At 36.9% G+C, this 25,974-nt stretch overlaps 2 protein-coding genes across 6 annotated transcripts in view; one reads left to right on the plus strand and one right to left on the minus strand.

Annotated features, from left to right (window-relative positions):
* LOC150086127 (small glutamine-rich tetratricopeptide repeat-containing protein beta-like) overlaps positions 1-4,308 on the plus strand; it is a 376,857-nt gene extending 372,549 nt beyond the window's left edge. For all 4 annotated transcript variants that reach the window (XM_090374421.1, XM_090374422.1, XM_090374424.1 and 1 more), the window contains 2 exons: positions 3,986-4,095; positions 4,192-4,308. In XM_090374421.1, coding sequence (XP_090230547.1) covers positions 3,986-4,095; positions 4,192-4,208 — 127 coding nt within the window. In that variant the 3' untranslated portion in view covers positions 4,209-4,308. The remainder of the gene's footprint in view (positions 1-3,985; positions 4,096-4,191) is intronic.
* Positions 4,309-4,341: 33 nt separating this feature from the next.
* The window catches only part of LOC150086128 (trafficking protein particle complex subunit 13), a 123,106-nt gene continuing 101,473 nt past the window's right edge, over positions 4,342-25,974 (minus strand). Inside the window, exon 12 of one of the 2 annotated variants that reach the window (XM_090374419.1) lies at positions 4,342-4,457. The gene's annotated coding sequence lies outside the window, so the exon portion shown is untranslated. Of the gene's footprint in view, positions 4,458-9,626; positions 9,750-25,974 lie in introns of those variants that run through there. The other variant, XM_090374420.1, reaches the window with a different exon arrangement.

Consider the following 25,974-nt stretch of genomic DNA (forward strand, 5'->3'; position numbering starts at 1 on the left):
TGAACAAAACTATATGTAATGAACTGTAAATATATTGGCATTAATTTGTGTCTTTGACGCACTTGTCTTTATTCAAGTTTATGCTCAATGTATAGATGATTTTTTAGTGCTGCAAAGGTCAACTTATATGCCAGAATATACAGTAATTATGGCAAAGCAGCACAGGGAAGGAACAATTAAAGTCACTCTAGTATTTTTTTCAGAATTAAAACAAGTCTAACAAAGTCCACAATAAACATTTTGGACATTGTGTTTAGTAAGGACTTGTTTTTGATATAGGTAATAATCCCCCCCCCCCCCAAATTCACCTACTAAAACCTCAGTACATCTTATGGCTACCCATAAAATAAAGCAAATCAGTTATTGACAAAAAAAAAAAGTACTCCAATTATTTGGTTCTCATATTCTTTTTTTATATAGTAATTGTCCTTAAATGAGGCAGTGAATCTGTTTCAAGCTTATAATTAATTCAGTTTGGCTCGACTTGACTATCCAATATAAAATTTAAAAAAAAAAAACGAGAAATTAAAAATTCCCATGCCGCCACTTTTTTTTTTAATGCTGTAATATTTCTACATCTATTTATGTATTATTTGATTCAATTTTGCCTTTTAAGCCCAAATCAGAGAACTAAAGTTGATAGGTGCAAGCTTTTCAATGCTATTTTCTTAGTGCTAAGAAAATGCAAGTCATTTTCTTAACAGTAAGAAACATGTCTATAATTACTTGAAAATACAGATAACATATAGCAGCACCTACTTGAATATTTCTTGTCTAGAAATAGTCAAGTAGGTGGTGCTATATTCATACACAAACACTCATTATTTGAAATGATCTTCAAAACATATACATATGTATTCCCCATACAATACACACATGTATAAATGTGTTATGCATCTTTCTGAAAAAGGGTTAAATGTTTATATTCAATTCTGATTTTTCCCAGATCAAAAGGTGAGCCACATGCCGTGACCACCTGTAGTTTAAATGAACACTTTCACATCGGATTCTTCACTCGTTTTACTCCTTATTGGTTAAAGCAGCAAAGTTTCAAAAACATTTTGGCTTCAGGATTTGAGCAAAACTGCTTTAAAAGTTAAGCATCCTTATATTTTGTTAACTTTATTGGAAAATCAGCATGCAGTCTTTTATTTCATCATGGAATCAGCAAAGTTTACAGGGTAGAGAATACAAGAACATTACTATATTCAGTAGTAATGTAGGCTCAAACTGCAGTCAACTGAAACATATGGACTACTGTACTCCCGTTAGTGTTAACCACTCAGCCATATCAAGCCTTAAGCAGCTGAAGTTCTTGGACATATTGTAAGAGATGAACTAATGACCAAAAATGTTGATGGCCTTTTGCAATTTTGTATTACTTCCCTCCAATCCTCAGGAAAATTTTTAACAAGGAAAAATAACATCCAGTGTTTATATAAATAATGGATTATGGTCATTCTTTGGAAGAACACTAATATTTCCTGGGTGTTTTACTTCTGTGATTGTTTTTTCCCCATGTGGCTTTCAAACATTTCAAACAATTTCATATTTAACCTTTGTTTTTGCTGCCAAAAAAAAAAAAAAAAAAAAAAAATTACACCAGTAGGTGTAATTTTTTTAGTTTAGTATGCTAGTTTAGTTAAAAATAGTTTAGTATGCTAAACTATTTTTAGCCTTTTGGGGAAAAAAGCTTAGAAGCAGTTTAAAATGGTGCACTTCATAATTTTATTCTGACACTATATTAGATAATAAAAATAAATACAGTGGAACTTTGTTTATCCATACTGACAGAGCAGGATTCCACTTAATCAAAAAATAAATTTTTTGTATATGTATATTGTATTTACCTACCAGAGAAATTTATCCATGTATGTTAATTTAATTTTACATTTTTTAAAACCAGAACAGAAGATAAAATTAATTTACAGGAAGTAACCTGACATTGCTTCTCTCACCCCCTTGTTGAAACCGTTTTAAATATAAATGTACATTCATATTTGTTGATATTTTAACAAATGGAATTATTAGAAGTCCATTTAATACTTATTGGGAAATTATTTTATAATAACAAAAAAGAAAGTGTAAAGAAATCCCTGGAGCTAAAAATGAGCAAAGCACCTGGGGGAATCTAAAATTATTATTTTAAAAATAGATAACAAAAGAAGTAACTAAACCTTTAGCCATAACAATGACAGCATCCCTGGATTCAGAATTCCCTATATATTGGAGATATACAAACTTGTGAGTTTGACCTCTGTGCTAGGGTAATTAATGGATTCAGTAGTGAAGGAAATAATGCAAGATCATCTTGGCAGGAGTGAACCCATAAGGCAATCGGAGCATGGATTTTTTTAAAGAGAAATCATCCCTGACCAGTCTGATTGGCTACTATGAGGCCATCACAAAAGAACTGGATGTGAAAAATAATTTTGACATTATAGATTTTAGTAAAGCTTTCAGTACTGTGCCACATGTATGATTGTTATATAAACTGGAGCAATGTTGTATTAGGGACAAGTTACTGCAATGGATAAAGGGGTAGCTATATGATAGAAAACAAAAGAGTGGTTATAATTAGTCACTGCTCTTCATGGATTTATGTGATGAATGCATTACCACATGGTTCAGTTTTGGCCCTGTACTATTTTTAAATGATATTGATGTAGGTGTTTCAAGTTTGATGTGATAATACAGAGGTGAGCACAGTAGTTAATGAGAGTAATCAGGGTATGCTATTTAAAATCTAGATAATTTGATGAGCTGAAAAATTTAAATTGAATTTTAAAATTTATAAATGTAAAGTACTGAAATGAGTAGCAGTAATCTCAAAATAGTAAAAGGTTAAAAATATTTAGGGTAATTGTACAGTATGTAAGGCAGTCATTAGCCCACATCTGGAATACTGCATACAAGGCTGGAAACCTCATTTTAGGAAGGATAGAGCTTTTAGAACTGGTGCAGACAACGATTAATCAGGAGCACAAGGGGGGGGGGATTCTATAAATTGCAGTCATTGGAAACTAACCTAACTAATGTGTATAAGGCTTTAAAAGGGTTAAGTAAACTAAATGCTGATGGCATCTTTATCCTTTTCCAGAACATAACAGGACATAAAATGAAAAAGGATAGCTGCAGAAGTAGATGTGGAGGGATTTGTATTAATTCAAAGGGTACTTGATTTTTGGAATGAACTTCTGCCTAGCATTGTCGAAGTGAATTTGGTCTGAGAAGTCATTGTCTGAATAAATTTAAAGATAAATCAGACAAATTATTAGAGGAAATGGGCAGAGTCCCCACCCCCCCTGGGTGGTATTGTATAAGGTTTCCTTCCTTGTGTGATGTTGGCAATAATAACATACTGTACCTTTCTTTTTCTATGCAAAAGCATCAAAATCAAAACTTTAAATTTTTAAAATCGAACAGATAGAACCCAAGTTATGAACAATGTAACATTTTATGCTCATGCCCACTACTTTACTGAATCAGCATCATTTAGGAAGTGATGTCATTTCCACCTCGCATTTTCGTTACCAATCGGTTTTACTTCGGTAGGTGCCGCCAAAGATGTTTTCACATAAAATAATAAAATTCCTGCATTGCTAATTAAGATTCCACTGTATTATCTTTCATAGCAATCTTGTTATCTAGTAAAATATTATTTGCTGAAACCAAACCGCTAACGAAAAACAGAGGAGCATGCATGCATGTGGCACATTTTTAGCACATTTCATAAAGAATTTTTTTATGGCTGTATTTCTCCAACTAAAAATTAATGATACAGATTGGAACAAAAGACCATACCTGGAGTATTATTATTAAAAAGTGACATAATTGCAATAAAAATCATTAATTCATAATAAGGATCTTCTTCTTTTTTTTTCCCCTCACTGAACTAATCTAAATTTTTTATTAGGTATCTGGACATAGTATCTTTAGGTTATTAATATTAACTGCTTTATTTAATCTTTTATTATATTTACAGAGGACAGCAATTAGCAGCACAAATGCAAGCAGCTAATCCTGAACTTGTTGAACAGTTGAGGCGCCAGATGACTCCTCCACAAAGCCAAAATTCCCAGAATCCTAATGCAGGTATTTTAACTGTTTAATTTCTTTTGTCTTTATTAGTTTATTAAAAAATTACTTCATGAATTATAATTTTTTTTTTTTTTTTTTAACTATTTCCAGATTCTTCAAATCCATAGGATATATATGCCCATAAATAATGACATAGGTGTCCAAGGCTGTAGAGACAGAGGGTCTGTACAAGGTAAAAGAAAAAGTCTGGGGAATGGACTGAAGCTGCCAAGAATTATTTTATCATCTCTGGATTTTTGAACCTTCCATCTTGTCTCTTGGTGTTTTTTGATCCATTTTCTGCTCAAAAAGTCCCTTGTACAGAGTCTCTACTTTGTGCTGCCATATTTCAAGGGTAAAAGAATAGGCTACACTACCTGAAAAAGGGAAAGAAGAAAAAATCTTACATTTTCAGTCTCATTGTATTGGTTATTTGTACTTCTTAGGGGAAGGTTTGTTTAAAAATTTATATTTAAAAACTCTTGAATTGGTAGCACAGTAATTTGTAGAGAATTTTGAAGTTTTTAAAAATGGTTGGAGAAAGGGAGAAGTTGTTGATTTCAAAAATCATAAATATATATCTTTTGAGGTTGCAAAGCCTGTCCTATTTTTGTTCACACACACACATACACTGGCTTAAGAAATATACCTGACCATTCAGTAATCCTCCGGATGCTATCGTGAGGATATTTTATAAGCATAGCTCCTTATAGGTTTCTTTGGGAAGAAACCTACAGGAAACCCTATGGACTCAATCTGTAAAAAAAAAAAAAAATTGTGCTGTTTGATCGTAGATTTAATTCATCTAATTTGAATTAATTATAATTATCATTTCTTATATAAAAGTTAACAAAACTGTAAAAACATATGAAGAAGAAAATGTATGAGAAGCATGAGTTTTTTTTTTTTATTTGGCACAATTGTTGAGGCTCAATCAAGGTATACCATTTAACCAGCCCTAACACTGATTTTAGAAAAGGGGGAAGCACCTATATATATTGAATACAAACTCCTTAAGAAGAAATTTTAAACAAGGTTTGGGCAAATAGAACTTATAGCAGTTCCTGTTTTCCATAAAAGTTTTAATTACATACTTTTCTTTTAACTGTCTTTATATTTGACCTTGTGTTTGTTTTGTTCCCCCCCACCATTTAAATAGGATCCTAATATTTTCATTTTTGGTAAAAAAAAAAAAAAAATCCATAAATTAAAAAAGTTTTTCCTTTCATATTTCTCACTGCTGTAGCTAGATACTTTCTGCACAAATTTTAACTCATTTGCCTCAGAGTGGATTGTTTAATTTTTAACAACAGTGTGGTGTTTGGTAACAATATAAGAGACAGAACTCAGAGATAGATGTGTTGGAATATGCTTCCACTGTAGAAGTAAGTAGACTGAATAAATTCAAAAATTACTGAACTTTTGAAGTTATTCTTTAGAAAGAATGGGCAGATGAAGTGGATAAATTTTGATTTGGCTGGTGCTGTAAAAGCCTTGCTTCCTTGCATTATGTTGCCAATACTAATATTAGCAGTAAAAAAGCTGATAAGAATTAGAGAACATGGATTGACTTGAAACCTTATTCTCTTATAAGAGAATAAGATTATTATATATAATTTAAGTTTGCCCAATTCTATAATTAAAACTGGCAATTACTATAGCTATGTATAAACCATATTAGGCAACTTTGTTACGCATCATAGCCAATTGTGCTATGAAATTTTTGGTAAATTTTGGAAGATTTATGGAGAAGTTGTCTTTTATAGACAGGTTATTTTTCTTTTGGATGAAGTTTGTGATATATTTTCAAATGGGTCTGCTTGTAATGCAAAGTATCACATATGATCTGCTAAGTTTTTCACTGAACAATCAGACTGTAGCAGCACTTTGATGTTTTCAAGCATGTTGAGTGGGAGACACCTGCTCCAGATTAAAAAAAAAAAAAACTCCCTTTCATATGTAAAGTGTTCTTAATCACTTTGTTTTTATGGTTGTTAAACCATGATTAAACATTATTTTCAAGGATGGAACTCAGATTATCCATATAATCGATGCAGATGACTTGAAATCCATTCATCAGACTATTATAGAAAACTGAATCTTTCTGTGAAGTCTTTTAGCACATATACCATGCAAAAAAATAAGTAAATATTACTGCAATTTTTTTTAGTGTTCTACACCAACGCAGCAGTGGAAAAAAATCTCATTTTGCATAGTGTATATTACATCTTAATGTTATTCAAGGTAAATCAAAAGTAGCTTCACAACATTAAAAATGTGTTCACTGCAGTCAAAACTTACTAAACAATGGTAAAAATAGAGTTAAAGTTGGAGTTTTCATGTGCATTTGTTATTGATTGCTGAAGTAGCCATCTGCAGCACTGCTATAATGTAAACAGAAATGGCAACATACACTAGCAGAAAAAATCACAATTCATATTTTAGATGAAAGAAACAATCTGATAAATATTAGATGAAAATTTCCTAAAAAGTGCAGCAAAGCTCCACTGAGCAGATATTTGATTTATGATTGGCAAAGACTTTTGTAGCTATTGGATGTTTTGTGTGCCATGGTAAGATGATTGACAGATCTACTATAAGTGAGGGGTTTAATCCACAGCCTACAAAAATCATTGCATCAGACCAGCACAGAAATTGTACTGAAAAAGAAAAGAAAAAAAACCATGTGGAGTGTTAGCAGTCGCATCTAAAACCATACAAGCCATAATGGTTGTCAACAAGATCAGATGTCAGACCTGTTGTGGACGTGTTTACCTAGAGGCTGAAGATGAAGGGCTACTTAAATGTTTCATATTTAGCAAATGCATGTTTACAGGCAAGGTGAATACACATTGTAAGTGAAAAACCCAAACGTGTTTTTGAAACGCATCCAAGATAATCCCAAAGTTTTGTGCTGCACAGAAAGGTGTATATATAGCCTATTCTTCACAGAAAGGAAAATCACTGATCTCACATATATACAGAGAATTATCTAATCCTCCAAACTCCTCAGGATGATGGGGCAACAACATGCTGTTCCAACAAGTCTTTCTCTCCCCCCCCCCCACCCACCCCAGATGTATGTTCAAAGCTGTTTAGATTTCTATGGTGATGAGTAGGGCACACAGGCCCAATTCTGTGGCCAGACCTCACATCGTTGGACTTTTTTGAGGGTTACGTTAAGTACCAGACCCCCCACAACTGATATGAACGATTTTAAGGGAAGGCTCACTGCAATGATCAACACAATAGCACCTGCCATGTTACAGTATATCTGATAAGAAGTTGGTTACCACTGGGATGTGTGCCACATTACTGGTTTCAAAATGCTGTAAAACTTACTTCCACTGTAACTTTGGGCTTGTAAAAATTTTCTCACAGTACACTGTTTCTTTTATGTAAGCATAATAAAAAGTAAAAGCACGAAATGTGTGCAGCTACGTTTGGCTTGCCTGTATAATTTGTTAAACCTTCCCTTACCAACAAAAATATCCAGAACACAAAGATTTTGAATTCGAGATTCTAATTTTTAAAAAAGTATACACTTATATGTACTTTTATACAATAAATGGCATATACTGTAAGTATATGCCATTTATTGTATAAAAGGAAATAATTTCCTTTTATACAATAAATTATATTTTACTGGAAATATATATTTCCAATAAACTGGGAATTATATTAAAATACAGTGGACCCCAACTGTATGATCAAATGACTTTACAATGGACTCTCCATAATAAAATACCGTTCACCATATATGTAGTAAGTGCCAGTCATTGTGATTACATATGCACAAATCTTTATTACCTTACCAATTAACAAAATTAAATTATACATGAAAATCTGAAGAAATTTTCCACAGGTCAGCAAAATAAAAATAAATTTATGCTTACATACATAGCTTAATTTTAATGTACATATTAACTGATATTTCTGTTCACTGGCATTTTTTTTGGATGTAAAATTTAAAAAAAACAGTAAAAAATAAAAGCAATCAATAACAAAGAACATGGCACGCACAAATTGTGACTAATATGACAGGTGCATGTGAGATACAAAGTAACAAGTTTATAAAGCTTAAATAGGAATGAAGAGAAGATTCTGAAAATATGTTTTTTATATGATTGAAGATTTCATGGAAGGGAAAACACATTTCACCATAATAACATAAAAACCCACGGAATTCCAGATATTGGTATTATCGCAAATGCAACAAGATCAAGTTTACTACCCGTTTGTGTATGATAGATTGCACTAACAGAAAAGCCCAAAAAACCAAAAACTGCAAATTGTTTTTATGGTTATGACTTCCAAAAATGTGCTTTAGAAAAATATCACAAAGGCATTCAAAATTAATTCTTATAACTGAACATATAACGAAGAAAGTGCAGTGCATTTTAGTGATTTGAAATTTGATTCTATAAAGCAGCTGATTCAAATAACCAGTGATCATGTTAACTGGTGGCTATTTATTTCATTTTATAATGAGCTTATTATTGTCGCTGATCAGACTACGTGTCCTTCCTTTCGGCCAATAGCAGCTTTTGTAAACTTATTGGGTGCATGTTTTGTTTTTGCATCGTTTAGTTGAAGTGATTTTTTTGTGTTTTGCTTATTTGGCATAAATTTATTGTATTGAATTTGTGTACATACAACATTATGTAAACTGATAATATGGCCCCTAGAGAGCGCAGTAAGAAGAAAATTTCAACTTCTGTGGTCTTGGAACGAATTAACAAAAAATAATGTGTTATTGGGTTCACCTTATGGCAGTGTCTCCGGAACAGATTAATATCATAAAGCAGGGGTCCACTGTATATATTCATTGGAACTGCAATGGAAACCTCAGAAAATTCAAGGTTATTAAAATTTTTCTTGGTTCTATTTTAAATTACATCACATTCTTTAGCAAAAAATTTATTCAAGTACAGTATCTACATTCATTTTACAAGTTGTTTCAAATTTATAAAACTAGTAAGTGCAACCATCTGGTGATACCAAGTAAACAACTGCACTCAAACTGGCAGCTCATCTATCAGTGCATTTTGTGAAATATGCAATTCTGTATAAACTATAACTGTCACTTCGAAAATTACTGAAGTGAGACTTTAAGAAAATGTCTGGTATGCAGTATTGCAAGTTGCTAAAGACTGTGGATGAAAAGGTGTACGTCGTATTTTTACGGATTTTATTTTTACAGATTTCATTTGTTTTTTTTTTTTTTTTTTTTTTTTTTTTAATAAAGGATGAAATTTTATTAAACTGATGTTTTCATTACAATGAAACATTTTTACATGATGATACATAGTAAATTGGCAATGGATGTGGAATGATGTTTTACTGAATATTTCATTGCACTAGCATTTTACTATAATAAAATATTCTCAGAAAAACAAATTTCCGCAAAACAAAATATTGTCACTGTATCATGACGTTTAACAGGAACTTTAACTTATGGATAAAATAATTTAATTAGAACAGTTGTTTCTCCTTCTAGTTACAGAAAAGTCCATATTATTTCTAAAGTTTTTTTTTTTTTTTTTTTTTTTCTTAAAATGAATTCACTCTCTGGAAAATTAACCTCCCCAAGGAGGTTTAACTTTCTGAGTTATTGCTCCCCACCTGGGGTTCCATCATATTCACACATTCCAAAGAAAGTTGCCTTCCTAATGAATGAAAATTTAAAACAATACTTACTGATATTTGTGAAATCAATTTAAAAAATAAATGAGATGTTACAAGTAGTGTCATCTTACAGGTACAAATCTATATTTATAATATATTACATGCAATGTCAATTTAAAAATAAAAATATAAAATCTTGAATGTTTTGTAAAGGGCATTACAGTTAGTAAAAAGTTACACTTCAATGTACATACATAATGAAAGAAAAATACAGAATGCATTATATTATATGCCATTTATTAGGTACACCTACCTAGTAGCATGTTGAGCCTCCTTTAGCCTCCAAAACAGCCTGAATTCGTCTAGGCATGGATTGAACAAGGTGCTGGAAACATGCAGGAATGGAGTACCATGCAGGCAAGAGTGTATCACACCGTTCCTTGAGATTCGATGGAGGTGTAGGCCTGCAGCGAACAGCCCTTTCCAGCTCATCCCAAAGATGTTCGATAGGATTAAGATCCACAGACTGAGCGGGCCAATTGCAGCAAAGAAAGGTCATTGTCATGTTCCTGGAACCATTCCATAGTGATTCGGGCTTTGTGCACCGGCACATTATCTTGCTGGAAGTAACCATCTGACTGGGGATAAACTCAACACGAATGGATGCACTTGGTCAGCAACGATGTTTAGCACGATGTGGCATTCAGATGTGAACCTATGGGTATCAATGGACCCAACGTGTACCAAGAAAAGATTTCCCACACCATAACATTGCCCCCACCACTACCTTGCACAGTAGTCGTCAGACAATGATGGGTCCATGGATTCATGTTGTTTTCACCAAATTCTGAGCCTTCCATCAACATGATGCACCAGGAACTTCGACTCATCAGACCAAGCAACTGTTTTCCAATCCTCGATAGTCCAGTGCCGGTGTTGCTGTGCCCACAGGAGACATGCTCTCTTGTTCTTCATTGATAACAAAGGTACGCGATGTGGCTGTCGGCTGTTGTAGACAAAGTACGACTAGTGGTCCGTTGCGATATTTTGTTCTGCGCACCAAGGTTGTATTCTGATATGATGTGCAACTTTGTGGCCCATCTGTTTGCTTGCACAATTCTAGCCATCCTCTGACTTCTCTCATCAACAAGCGATTTTCTTCCATAGGAATGCCACTGAGAGGATGTTTTCTGTTTGTTGCACCATTCTCGATACACCCTTGAAACTGTGGTGCGTGAAAACTTCAGGAGAACTGCCATTTCAGAGATGCTTTGTCCAGCACATCTTGCACCTGCCATCATGCCACATTCGAAGTCCGTTAGATCACTCCTTTTCCTCATTCTTGCTATGGTTTGTACACTTAACTGATACTAGAAAGGTTGTTCTGCTGCATTTATATCCACAACTGTGCTCATGTGACTTGCAACGTTGTGGGACAAACCATTTGTGTGCACAGCAGGGGTGTACCTAATAAAGTGGCAGCACAGTGTATATATTCATTGGAACTGCAAGGGAAACATGAGAAAATTTAAGGTTATGAAAATTTTTTGTAACCTGAAATTTTCTCAAAAAAGTGAAACAACTTTGAATGCTTAACTTTTTATTGAAAAATTCAAAGAGGAATACTCACACTGGTCATAGTCAGTATGCTTGAATTTCATATGATATATGCAAACATAACATTTAGGTGCATCAGGGTTTGATAGTTCAGCATCACAGACATTCAACATGTGCACCATTCATAGCACAGACTAAGTAGTCACAATTTCAACTTCCATCAACACAGAGTAACATACCAGGGGATACAGATGACACTGCTGATGTGATGCACATTTTTAAGCTGAACAATGTCCTACACTTTTGTGGAGTATACTTTCCCTCACCATAACCCACTAAAAAAATCAAGCAGGGGTTGTCAGGCAATCTTGAGGCCAAGGGAATGGCTCCATCTCTACCTATCCAGCAATCTGGCATTCCGCCTGTTTCCAATGACACAGAAGGAAATTGAATACTATTGTGACTTAGTTCGTGCTACAAATGCACACATACTGGATGTCTGTGAGGGTTGATGGATTCTCTTTTTGCATTCTTCAATAAAAAATTATTAAGGCTTCAAAGTTTGTTTCATTTCTATGCAGATGTCCTGTATTTTAATTGCCAAAAATTACACACAGAAATATATAGTACAGTCAAGAAGTTGTTGCTATGGCTGAATAGTACTGCAATTAATAAACAGAGTTGATTTGGTGTTATAAAATTGCAAGTTTTAACCTGCATCTATGCATACAGAGAAGTTTAATTATTCAGTATATTTCATTGTTGTGTGCATTCGTTTTATCATGAACTTTCAAGGAGAAGATGTCATATTTGGAACATTGGCCAAACAAATTTCTGAAACAACAAGAATGATAACATCAAGTGTATGGACAAGATTCTTTAACTAAGATTCAAAGAAGGAAAATGACTGCTGGAAGACCTTTTAACTACTTATGTGCCTGAAACAGTTAACAACTGGACAACTTGTGCCTCAGTATAACTATTGATAAATTGCAGAAGATTTAAAATTTTTTACAGCAGCTAGAAACCAGGCACCTGTGGGGATATCTGATTGAGGTATATAAGGCTTTGAATGGATTGAGTGACTAAACATTGGTAACATCCTTACTCTTGCTCAGAAAACACACAAGGGGGGGGAGGCATAAATCTAAATTCAGGAAGGATAAATGAAAGACAGATGAACTGACATTTACTTTCAGCAGTTGGTTGTTGGAACAAACTTCTGTTTGGTGTTGTGGAAGTGAGTAGTGTGAAAGATTTAGGAGAGAATTAATTGTGGGAATTTTCTTTTATTTATTATTTATTTTTGACTGATGCTACATAAGCTTGCTTCCTTCCATCATTAAACATGGAAGACTGCTGCACAAATTGGAGCAGTGTGGCATTGGAGGCAAATTGCTGCTATGGATAAAGGGGTGGTTGAGTGGCAGAAGACAAGAGAGTGGTAATCAATGGACACTGTTCAACGTGGACTAATGTAATTAGTGGAGTTCCTCAGGTTGATGTTGTTTGGGTTTTTAGGAGCATTAGCAACTAAGGCCATATTGCTCCGGGATATGCGGTGGTCATTCCCTGACCTTTCCGCATCCTCCGTACTTGGTGGTAACGGGCTCGAACCCCGGTCTAATCAAGAAGCATGTGATACGCACTACTGCTCCTTCCCACCTGGCTACGGAGGCACACCGAGTTCCTCAGGGTTCAGTGTTGGGTCCATTGTTGTTTTCGGTATTTATGAATGATATTGATGATGGTATATCAAGTTTAATGTCCAAGTTTGCAGATGATACAAAGGTTGGCAGGGTTGTTAAGGACACTACTGATGCTATGCTGCTGCAACAGGATCTGGAAAGGTTGAACAGATGGGCTGAGAGGTGGCAAATGAAGTTTAACATTGACAAATGTAAAGTACTACATATGGGAAACAGTAACCACAGAGCAACGTATCAACTCTGCGGTACTACACTGACAGTGGTGGAGAATGAAAAGGACCTGGGGGTAATTGTGCAGGCAGATATGAAGTTCTCTGAGCAGTGCAGACAAGCTGCAAGAGTAGCTCATGGTGTCTTGTCAATGATATACAGGAATTTTTCTAGTAGGGATAAGGAGGTGATTATTCCCTTGTATAAGGCAATGGTTAGGCCACATCTTGAGTACTGTATACAGGTCTGGAGGCCTCGTTTCAAGAAGGATGTAGAGCTGCTGGAATGGATACAGAGAAGGGCAACAAGATTAGTGAATGGAACAAAGGGTTGCTCTTACGAAGAAAGGCTTAAGTTTTGCAAATTACAGAGTCTGGAGACTAGGCACCGGCGAGGTGATCTGATAGAGGTGTATAAGGCTTTGAATGGTTTGAGCATGCTCAATGCCAATGGGATTCTTCATCTTGCTCAGAATAATCACCTCAGAGGGCATAAATTCAAATTGAGGAAGGATGGATGTCGGATAGATGTGCGGAAATTTGCCTTTGGACAGCGGGTGGTTGGTTGGTGGAACCGACTTCCGTCACTTGTTGTTGAAGTTGATAGCCTAAACAAATTTAAGGCTCAACTGGACAGGTATTTCGAACGAACAGATGGGTGAAATGGGAGTGGTGGTTTTGTTTTTTTTTTTTTATTTTGGCTGATGCTGAATAAGCTTGCTTTCTTGTATCATATGCCTCTACTAATGCTAATGCTAATTATCCTGTACAGTGAATAGTTAGATATAGCAAAACATTGTGTGGTGTAACTTTAAGATGCATTGAAAAAGAATAACAAAAGGGAAGCACCTTTGGCACTTCTTTTCTAAAATGCTGGAGAGTGAAAAACAAAAGCATATATGATGGGCAGTCTTTTTCTATAATCAAGTACAACAGATTTGCAAGTTGTGTAGAGTCAACAGCTGTTTATAAAAATAAAGTAATATTGTAAGCAAAAGAAAAGAGAAACCTAGTTTCTTCATTGCAGAAGAATGCAATGTGTGTGTTTTGAGTATGCTAAAAAGGTTATAACTCAGGATTATCAGATACACAGTGATGTCTGAAAATCTGAACACTGCAGAAAATGAGCATGGAATCAGCACTCTTTTCTTGTGAGAAAGAACTGTTTAATGAATAACTTTTAGGCATTTTCTTAGAATGAAAAACATTGTAAATACCATAGAGAAATAGTGAAATGTGTGGTTGTACCCATATCTGGGTACTACCGCACATTTCTGTTAAGCTTATTTCCCAGCATTATCTCCCCATTCATTTGAGAAATTGCTACTCGTGGCACAATCTTGCCATGATCAGCTTTTTCAGCTAAAAACAAGAATTCCTGACGTGTGCAACATTGACCCATACAGATAAGTGAATATGGATATTTCCCTCCCCTCTTCATACTAACTGGCCTATCCCTGAACCCTTAAGGCCTCCTCAATGATATTGGCAATGACCCTTACACCACCTATTTTGTCTCTACAAAACAGTTTCTTCTAACTGCAAATGTGAGCCACACTGATAAAAATTTCCTCCAAAAAGCTGTGTTGAGTCCCTCAAGTTAATCCACAAAGCTTTTGGCAGATAATTCATCCTAATATTTCTAGCTCTTTGAAATGAAACTGAAAATTCTCTCATTTTGAAGCTGGAAAACAAGCAAGTGAAAGTAGCAAGATGTTTCAAAATTATTAGCAACTAACAAAAATGAGAACCAGAGAGAATATTTTACTGAAAATGGAGACTATTTATTTGGACTTGCTGATCAGCAAGCTAAGAGAACTAATGTGAATTTCATTTTGTAAAGCAAAAGGGTGGGTATTTTTTGGTAATCTCAAAGTGGAAAATTGCAGGCAAACAAAAAAACAAAGTGTTTCTGAGAGGGAAACTTCAGTTGGGCATCAGGATGCAGAATGATCTTCCTTGAGACAAAGATTTTTGTTTCCACCAAACGTCAAAAGGAAGTCCTGAATGAGAGGAAGAAAACTAACATATAATCAACTCCAAATTACTTTGCCAAGAAGGACAATGCCTCCATCATCTAAATCGCTCAACATTAAGTTTTTTGGTATGTACATCAAGGGTGATTTATCCTCAAGGAGTAAACTGATATGCACCTTACACAGTATGTTTAAATAAATAAAATTACAGCAGGCCCCCGTTATAACGCGGTTCGCTTTACACTGATTCACTATAACGCTCTTTTACAGATTGCATTTTTGGCATATTTAACGAAATCGTTTCATTTGATGGAGTCGATAGCTTGAATATGAATATAAAAAGTACGGTTAAAACGTTTCCCACGCATGAATTGAGAAATATTCCCACGCTCAGTGAAATTTTCTCCCACGCTAATTTAATTGCAGTACAGTCACTTGTTACGTAGTTCCGCGATCAACATTTTAAAAAATGATCAAGTATATTGCTTGTAATGTTTGCGTTATATGCATTTATCCGAAGTCTAGCCATCACTCAGTACAGTATTAGACATTGTGCGTAAATGGACAGTTTACTTGAACATTGTATCATAATTAATGCAACCAACGCAGTTACATTTTCGAAGAGTTAATAATGGCCGATAAGAATGAAAACGCAACGTCTGGAAGCAGTACGAAGACTACAAATGTAAGAAAAAGACTGAATTTGAAAATTAAATTAGACGTTTTGAAGCGAATCGATTCTGGTTAAAGACAAGCGGATGTGTGCCATAATTTAGGACTTGCAAGTTTAACTGTACGAACAATTATAAAAAAAAAATAAAGAATTAATTTTAGCAGTGGGAAAGATAGCTGTTCCACTGCAAGCAACAAGGGCTAGGCTGGCTATTAGGATTGAAATGGAAAGACTAACTAATTTTATTGAAGATAATATCCAATGCAGAATTCAGTTAAGTTAAATATTATAAAGAATAAAAGAGAGAGAGAGATTAGCCTATATGATGATCTGAAGAAAACTCACCTAAAAAAAAAAAAAAAATTGGAACCATTTAAAACTAGTAAGGTTGAATAGATTTAAAATCCAGGGAGAAGCCGCAAGTGCATATCAAGGAGCCGAAACTTTCAAAAAAGAACTTGTTAAAATTATTGATGAGGGGTATTATGTGTTATACTTCTCAACAAGTTTATAACAGATGAAGCAGGACTTTTGTGGAAACGAATGCCTAAAAGAAGTTTCATGCCAGGTTTCAAAGCAGCGAAGGATCGGGTGATTTTATTGTTGGTGGTAATGCTGCGGGGGATTTAAAATTAATACCCCTTTTAGTTATTTGGAAGAGGATCAAAGTTCAACCCAAAATCGACATATTTTTCATAATTAAATTCAATTAAATTCATGATTTTAATTGGAATTTTAAGTTTAATTTTGATACATTAGTAGTGACCATATAATTATATAAGTATGTAATGCAGAATATTTTATATGTACAAATATTTGAATATTAAATATTTTGACCGACATTTGTGTATCTTTTCACTACCGTTTATTACTGATTAGGAAATATCCTATGGCACCGACCGCAACTAACAAATACATATGTTACCTTATGGGAATGTGGCGCTAACTTAGCGCTCTGTTTTTCCGGAACGCATTATCAGCGTTAAGCGGGGGGGTCACCTGTACTGTTAAGCTAGTTTTACTCATGAGCCAAAATATTATGACTACCTCTCTCCATGAGTTGATGCATCCCACAACACTTGGAGTGATGTCACTGACTAGCATATATAATGATGACATGGGTAGTGCCTGTCAATTCGTCAGTACAAAGCCCATGCAATGGGAAGGACCTGCCAGTCTGAATGGGAAATGATTTGCTAGGAGGGCGAGAGCCAGCATCTCAACCACCATAGATATTGTTGGCTGTTTGAGGACTGGCGCAGTGAAGGTGAGGCAGGAATGGTCTGGACAGGGGGACACTGCCACATGTGCTGGGACAGGCAGACCACCACTGGTGGACAATCAAAGTGAACAGTGGTTCGCACATGCTGCCCAGGACAGACAGGTGATGATCTCTCAATTAATGGCAGTCTACAATCAGGGTGCAAGGAGAAATGTTTCTGAGCACAGCATATAGGCCTATGGAGTAAGAAACCCATTAATGTGTCCATGCTGACTGACTATGAATAACACCTCTGCCTGCAGTGTGCACGGGAGCACTGTTCCTGGACATTGAATGACTGGAAAAGAGCCACCTGGTCTGAAAAATCAAGGTTCCATAACTAGAAAAACTTAAAATACTAGTTACCAATAAAAACTTTAAGACTATGACTTTTATTCAGTGCTTGATATATTTACAGTAGACTTTCAGAATAACGCCACCTTCGGAGATTCAAGGTGCTCTTATTTAGATTTTTCCATTATCTAGAAAGTTTTATTTATTTATTTATTTTTTTTATGTGAACCCCAAACACGAGAGGTATTAGAACCTATAGTACTTAGTACCGTGCTTGGGTTGGGGGTTGAGAAGACAAAAGAAGATATTTGTTGACATTGGACTTGAACTTCTGTAGATTGTAATTTTCAGGAAATACGTATGAAGGAAGGTTGTTCCAGAAAATGGCAGTTGAATGAATAAATGAGAAAGATGAAAAGTTGCTTCTGCGGGTTTGAAGTTGGACAGTAAATGGCTGGTGGCGGCACGTGTTCGGACTGTTTTGAAAGAGAGAGTGGGAATTATAGAAGCCAATTCAGAAGAACAGTGCCCATGGAAGTATCTGTAGAAGAGGCATGCAGCAGAAACAGTACGTCTATGAGAAAGCGAGTGGAAAGACTCGGTTAGAGATGAATCATTAATTAACCTAACTGCCCTCTTCTGAATGGAATCAAGAAGCCTGAGAGAGGTTTTGGGGGTTACTCCCCAGATGTGGGAACAATATTCCATGGCTGGGCAGATTTGCGATTTATACAGAGTGAGCAGCTGTTTGGAAGAAAAGTAACGCCGAGAGCGAAAGAGAAAACCAAGTTTTTTAGATACAGAGGAAGCAATATTTATAATGTGCTTGTGCCAAAAGAGATTAGAAATCAGGGTAAATCCCCAAGAGAGATATATCATTTTGCCTAGAAATCGGGGTGTCACTAAAGATAAGCATAGGAGCAGAAGAATCCTTTTTGCGAGATGTAAGACAAGACTGAGTTTTAGAAGGGTTGAAATCAACTAAGCTGTCTTTGCCCCACTGGAGAATTACCTGAAGATCGGAATTTAAGGAATTGGTAGCAGATTTTTGAGAAGTTGAAGCAGATTGGGCAGGACAAGGTTTCTCAAAATGGAAAGTGGAATGCAATGTGCTATCATTGGCAAAACTATGGATAGGATTTCCAGTCAATGGAAGAAGGTCGTTAATATACAAGAGGAAAAGAGTGGGGGAAACTGGCATTAGTGGAGAAGTTAGAAGACAGCCATCTACCATCAGTGAGCGATCAGAGAGAAAACTGGATAACCAATTACTAAAAACAGTTGGCAAACCATAAGACGGAAGCTTGTTTAGAAGACCTTTATGCCAAACACGATCAAAAGCCTTTGAGATGTCAAGAGCAACTACTTGTGTTTCACCGAACCTTTCCATTGAATTAGTCACATAAATAAATGGGTAACATAAGCCAGAATATCACCAGTGGATCGACACTGACGGAATCCATACTGGCGATCGTTGATCAGACGGAAGATTTCTAGGTAGTAAAGAGTTGGTGGTTAATTGATTTCTCCATTACTTTAGAGAGAGTAGAAGTAATTGCAATGGGACAATAATTGGATGGGAGGGATTTGTCACCCTTTTTAGGAACTGGCTGGATATGAGCAAATTTCCAAGCAGAAGGAAAAACACCTTTAGAATAAGAAAGTGAAAAAAGGCGGCAAAGAATAGGAGTAAGTTCAGGAGTACAGGTTTTGAGAACAAGTGGAGAAATACCATCAGGACCTGGAGCTTTCTTAGCATCAAGATTCATCAAAATCCTTCTGATATCCTTTTCACGGAAGACCACACGAGGCATTAAATGGAGCGTGTTGGGAATGGTGGGAGGCGTTTTACCAAGATCATTAATACATGAGCTCGAAGAAAAATGGGATGCTAGCAGGTCAGTTTTATCCTTGGCTGAAGTGACAACAGAACCATCTGGTTTGGACAGAGATGGGTAAAAGTTGCGGCCAATAGCTTTGGCAAGAGACCAGAATGCTCAGCTACCATTAGGGTAAGAAGCAAGTTTTCTACTCTTAGCCTGTTCAAACTCTAGTTTGGACTGATTAATAATTGCTTTACAATTGTTGCGAGCTTTGGTGTACGCAGAAAGTGAAACTGAAGAATTAGAAACAAGCCAATTACGATATGCAACATTCTTCTCTTGAACAGCCTTAGCACATTTATTGGAAAACCAAGGTTTAGATAAAGGACGAGATTTTAAAGTGGAGTGTGGGATAAAGGATTCCATTCCTGCAAGAATAATTTCACTGACAAGATCTGAGCAAACATTCACATCAGAAGTTTTGAAACAGTAATCTGACCAAGGAAAAGAAGAAAAGAAGTCTCGCAGGTCATCCCATTTTGCATTCTTGTAATGCCAAACAACACTAGGTTGGGAACAGCCATGAAATAAAGGTTCCATTGGAGAAGAGACAATCACCAAGTTGTGATCTGAAGTGCCTAAAGGACCTCTCACTTCGACCATGTACTTAGAAGGGTTGTTTGTGAGAAAAAGATCAAGCGTATTGGCTGTATGATTAGGATTGTCCGGTATTCTTGTAGGTAAATGAACAATCTGTGCTAGGTCATTAGTAATTGCAAAAGCCTCAGCATCTCGACCTGCTGGGTCGGTGTGACTAGAAAACAGAAGCCAGCTGGAGTTGTGAACGTTAAAATCACCAAGGAAAATTATCTCACTGTTAGAAAAGTTGGACTGGAGAAAGTAAAGTTGCAAAGACAGTAAGTCAAAGAGCTCCAAGTGATTAGTGGAGTTGGGAGAACGGTAGAGACAACAGCTGAATTTGACACAATGAGGAAGAGAGATTTTAAGCCAGAGAAGATCAAAGAGAGGAGATTCCAAATTGCCAAGTCTCTGACAGGGAATATCAGAACGGACATATGCACAAGTACCACCTTTGAGGCGAAAGGAATCATACAGCGAATAACCTGGGCATCTGAGATGAGCAGTAGTTGAATCAACCGATAACTGAGATTCTGTCAGAAAAAGTACATGCAGTTTGGCAGACTGCAAGTGGAAAGGGACAGGCAAACAAAAAAACATAAAGATGTGTTACTGAGAGGGAAACTTCAGTTGGGCATTAGGATGCAGAACGATCTTACTTGAGACAAAGATTTTTGTTTCCACCAAACGTCGAAAGGAAGTCCTGAATGAGAGGAAGAAAGCTAACATATAATCAACTCCAAATTACTTTGCCAAGAAGGACAATGCCTCCAGCATCTAAATCGCTCAACATTCAGTTTTTTGGTATGTACATCAAGGGTGATTTATCCTCAAGGAGTAAACTGATATGCACCTTACACAGTATGTTTAAATAAATAAAATTACTGTTAAGCTAGTTTTACTCATGAGCCAAAATATTATGACTACCTCTCTCCATGAGTTGATGCATCCCACAACACTTGGAGTGATGTCACTGACTAGCATATATAATGATGACATGGGTAGTGCCTGTCAATTCGTCAGTACAAAGCCCATGCAATGGGAAGGCCCTGCCAGTCTGAATGGGAAATGATTTGCTAGGAAGGCGAGAGCCAGCATCTCAACCACCATAGATATTGTTGGCTGTTTGAGGACTGGCGCAGTGAAGGTGAGGCAGGAATGGTCTGGACAGGGGGACACTGCCACATGTGCTGGGACAGGGAGACCACCACTGGTGGACAATCAAAGTGAACAGTGGTTGGCACATGCTGCCCAGGACAGACAGGTGATGATCTCAATTAATGGCAGACTACAATCAGGGTGCAAGGAGAAATGTTTCTGAGCACAGCATATAGTCCTATGAAGTAGGAAACCCATTAATGTGTCCATGTTGACTGACTATGAATAACACCTCTGCCTGCAGTGTGCACGGGAGCACTGTTCCTGGACATTGAATGACTGGAAAAGAGCCACCTGGTCTGATAAATCAAGGTTCCATAACTAGAAAAACTTAAATACTAGTTACCAATAAAAACTTTAAGACTATGACTTTTATTCAGTGCTTGATATGTTTTACAGTAGACTTTCAGAATAACGCCACCTTCAGAGATTCAAGGTGCTCTTATTTAGATTTTTCCATTATCAAGAAAGTTTTATTTTTAATTTATTTAATGCAGAAATAATGAAGCTAAATAAGAAATAAGAGAGATTAAAAATGCAATTTTATTAACTGCAAATAAAAATCAAATATGTTGATAATCCAATGTTATAATCTGCCATTAATGCGCTCCTGCTTACGCCCCATTATATTTTCTTTATTATTTCAAGTTTAGTCTGTGAGAGTAGCACAGTGGTATCATTGTCCTCCTCACACCAGGTGGAAAAGGCCTGAGTTCGAATCCTGAGAATGATGCGAGGAACTTTTATGGGCTTGTTTTTTTTTTTTTTCACTCTGGGGCTGAGTTATTCGGTCTCAAGCATATATAGCAAAGTTTTTCATCCAGCAGGCAATTTGACCAGAAAGTACACGCAATTTACAGACACAATACACAACTTTTCGGGTGACCCTAATGTAATAGTTTGGATTATATCATTTGTCACAAAGCTTAAATGTTGTTCTGTATGAGGTTTATTAACTTTAGAAGCCATAGGAGGGTTTTTTAATTGAAAATAAATCTAAAACAGGAGAATAATCCGTGATATCAGTAGAGAATCCACTTTAAAAATGGTGAACGTAAACAAATACAGTAATCACGTACGTGACTTGCCATTTTCTTTTTTCAGCACTGCAAGACATCTGTGCCATATGTAAACATCCGATCTTAAATCTACTATTAACTCGAATGTTCCATTATTTCGGGTGCTGTCATTTTGACAGTCTATACTAAGTTCAATACATTAGCATTAGCATTAGTAGAGGCATTTGATGCAAGAAAGCAAGCTTATGCAGCATCAGCCAAAAAAAAAAAAAAAAAAAACCCACTTCCACTTCACCCCTCTGTTCGTTCAAAATACCTGTCCAGCTGATCCTTAAACTTATTTAGGCTATCAACCTCCACCACAAGGGATGGAAGTCTGTTCCACCAACCAACCACCCGCTGGCTAAAGGCAAATTCCGCACGTCTATCCTACATCTGTCTTTCCTCAATTTGAATTTATGCCCTCTCAGGTGATTTTTCTGAGCTAGAGGAAGAATCCCATCAGCATTGAGCATGCTTAAACCATTCAAGGCTTTATACACCTCTATCAGATCACCTCGCTGGTGCCTAGTCTCCAGACACTGTAATTTGCAAAACTTAACCTTTCTTCGTAAGAGCACCCCTTTGTTCCATTCACTAATCTTGTTGCCCTTCTCTCTACTCGTTCCAGCAGCTCTACATCCTTCTTGAAATGAGGCCTCCAGACCTGTATACAGTACTCTAGGTGTGGCCTGACCATTGCCTTATACAATGGAATAATCACCTCCTTATCCCTGCTGGAAAAATTCCTGTATATCATTGACAATACTCCATGAGCTACTCTTGCAGCCCGTCTGCACTGCTCAGAGAACTTCATATCTGCCTGCACAACCACCCCCAAGTCCCTTTCATTCTCTACCACTGTCAGTGTAGTACCACAAAGTTGATACGTTGCTCTGGGGTTGCTGTTTCCCATGTGTAGTACTTTACATTTGTCAATGTTAAACTTCATTTGCCACCTCTCAGCCCATCTGCTCAACCTTTCCAGATCCTGTTGCAGCAGCATAGTGTCAGTAGTGTCCTTGACAACCCTGCCAACCTTTGTATCATCTGCAAACTTGGACATTAAGCTTGATATACCATCATCAATATCATTTATAAATACAGAAAACAATAATGGACCCAACACTGAGCCCTGAGGGACTCCACTAATAACATTAGTCCACGATGAGCAGTGTCCATTGATTACCGCTCTCTGTCTTCTCCCCCCTCAACCACCCCTTTATCCATAGCAGCAATTTGCCTCCAATGTCACACTGCTCCAATTTGTGTAGCAGTCTTCCATGTGCAACAGTATCAAAAGCCTTTCTAAGATCCAAGTATATAATATCAAAGTTATTCCCTGCATCCAGTTCTTTTGTGACTGCATCAGAGTATCCAATCAAGTTGGTCAGGCAAGACTTCCCTTTAACAAAACCATGCTGTGTCTGAGCTATAACTGAAGTCTTGTCTAAATGATCCTGCAGTGCTTCTTTAACCAGTGCCTCCATTAATTTTCCTGGAACAGAAGTTAAGCTCACAGGTCTATAATTACTTGTATCAGCCTTTGATCCTCCTTTGTGAATTGGGGTAACATTTGCACATTTCCAGTCTGTGGGTACCTCCCCTGAGTCCAAGGAAGCTCTCATAATTATGGCTAAGGGTTTGCTTACTTCCTTTGCTGCCTCCTTTAATATAACTGGATAGATCCCATCCACCCCGGGTGCCTTTCTTGTGTTTATCTTCAACAGTTTCTCCTCCACTTTACTCCCAGTTATTTCAAGATTCTGTAGCTTACTGCTAGAGTTGAATACACCTCTGGCATTCCCCTTGCTGAATAACTCCTCATGTGTGAATGTCGATGCAAAATATTCATTTAGTTTGTTAGCTACCTGAGCAGGATCATCAACAGTTGACCCATCAATATCAAGTGGACCAATCTGATTCATCCCCTTCCTTCTAGAGTTTACATAAGTAAAGAACTCTTTGCTGTTTTTCTTTGCATCCCTTGCCAAGGATTTCTCGTAATCTGCCTTCGCCTGCCTAACCTCCTTTGTAACTTGGTTGCATATCAACTTGTATCTATCATAGGCTTCTGTGTCATGTGTTAATTTGTAAGTATCCCATGCATTTTTCTTCTCTGCCATATGCCTCATTAGTTCATCTGACATCCATTTTGGCCTAAACCTTGAACAATATTTCTTAGTTGGTATGTAAAGCCTAGTAGCTTCCAAGATAAGTTCTTTGAATGCTTCCCATTTTGAATTTGCTGTTGGTAACATCATCAGTTGGTCCCACTGTATAGAATTTAAATACTGTCTCAGTCCATCGTAGTTGCCTTTACGGAAGCAATAACCCTTCCCTTTACACCTAATGGTAGTTACCTCTTTGAGTAAATCCCACTTCAGCACACTGTGATCACTGCCACCTAGTGGTTCATTTATCTGCAGATTCTTAATGCATGAAGAATCACTGCTGATAATCAAATCAAGAGTATTACTCCCTCTAGTTGCCTCCCGAACATGCTGATGTAGAAAACAATCATCCAATAAATCCACAAATGCCCTGCTAGTGCGTGAGTAACCAGCCCCCAAATTCCAGTCAATATCTGGGAAATTAAAATCTCCCATTATAAGACTCTCTGATTTACTGGCCCACTCTATTTCCCTGTACAGTTCCTTATTATACTCATCAGAGTCATTAGGCCTATAGCACACTCCTACTCTCAATTTTGATCTCCCAATGCTTATGTCACACCAAACTGACTCAACACTGCACTGTCCGGCGATGTCGACTGGCTTCACTTCCTTGGTTTTTATGTGTTTCTTAACTAATAGCATAACCCCTCCCCCCTTCCTATCCTGTCTATCCTTTCTGTAGACGTTGTACTCCCCAAATTGCAGTTCTGCATCCCTTATATCTGTGTGACACCACGTCTCTGATATCCCAACAATATCTGCCTTTGATGTTTTGAGCAATACCTCAAATTCATCAAATTTATTTACTAAACTCCTAGCATTGGTGTACACGCAAGTATACCTGCACCTGTTTCTATTCTTAGCTACCCTAACACAACCCATGTGTTTACTTGTACCGCAATGGCTCCCAGCAGTCTCTGAAATACCATGCATCTTGTTTTTCAGGCTTCTGCTCATTCTAATAGAAGCAGTGCAAGAATCTCTTTCACCTCTGCCAGTGGCTACTGTCAATCTATTGGTCTTTGTCCCCCCCCAAGCTAGCAGTTTTCCGACCCACCTAACACTGCCTCGATAGCATCAGCAAATATTCTTGCACCCTTTCTATTTAAGTGTTTCCCATCCCTGTAGAAGCAATCTCTCCTGTTAACAAGTACAGTCCAGGCTGAAAAAAATTCTACCCCTTGAGCCTTGCACAATCTTTCCAGGGCCGAATTGATCGACAAGGCTCTCATCATATACTCCCTCCTATCGTGTCTGGGCAGAATTGCAGACACTTTCAAATTCAACCCTAATTCTCGGCTTTTGTTCAACAGTGACCTGTACTTGTTAAGTATTTCTGCCGATCTCCTACTCTTAATATTATTAGTGCCAACGTGTACAACTATATCACCTTTTGTGCCTTAAAAGATGATATTCGCTCTACAACGTCATCAACCTTTGCCCCTGGCAGACATACCCTGGTCCTGTTCCACCTATCTTTTTTACAAAGCATGTTCCCCGTTTCCCTGACAATAGAGTCACCAACAACTACTAGTTCCTTTGGGACCAGCGCATTCTGCCTTGGGGGTTGTCTCTGTGTCACGCGATGCCCAAGTGCAAGCTCTGGCGTTGATGTGGGCAGCTGAGAGCTTGATGGGCCCCTCAATTTAGTTTCTTCGAGGGCATCCACCCTGTCCTTCAAGCTCTCATATAGGCCCACAAGAACGCCGAGTTGTTGCCTGATATCGATACA

This window comes from Mastigoproctus giganteus, chromosome 5 (assembly GCF_048544385.1).
Source record: "Mastigoproctus giganteus isolate SK-2022 chromosome 5, ASM4854438v1, whole genome shotgun sequence".
Classification (NCBI taxonomy): domain Eukaryota; kingdom Metazoa; phylum Arthropoda; class Arachnida; order Uropygi; family Thelyphonidae; genus Mastigoproctus; species Mastigoproctus giganteus.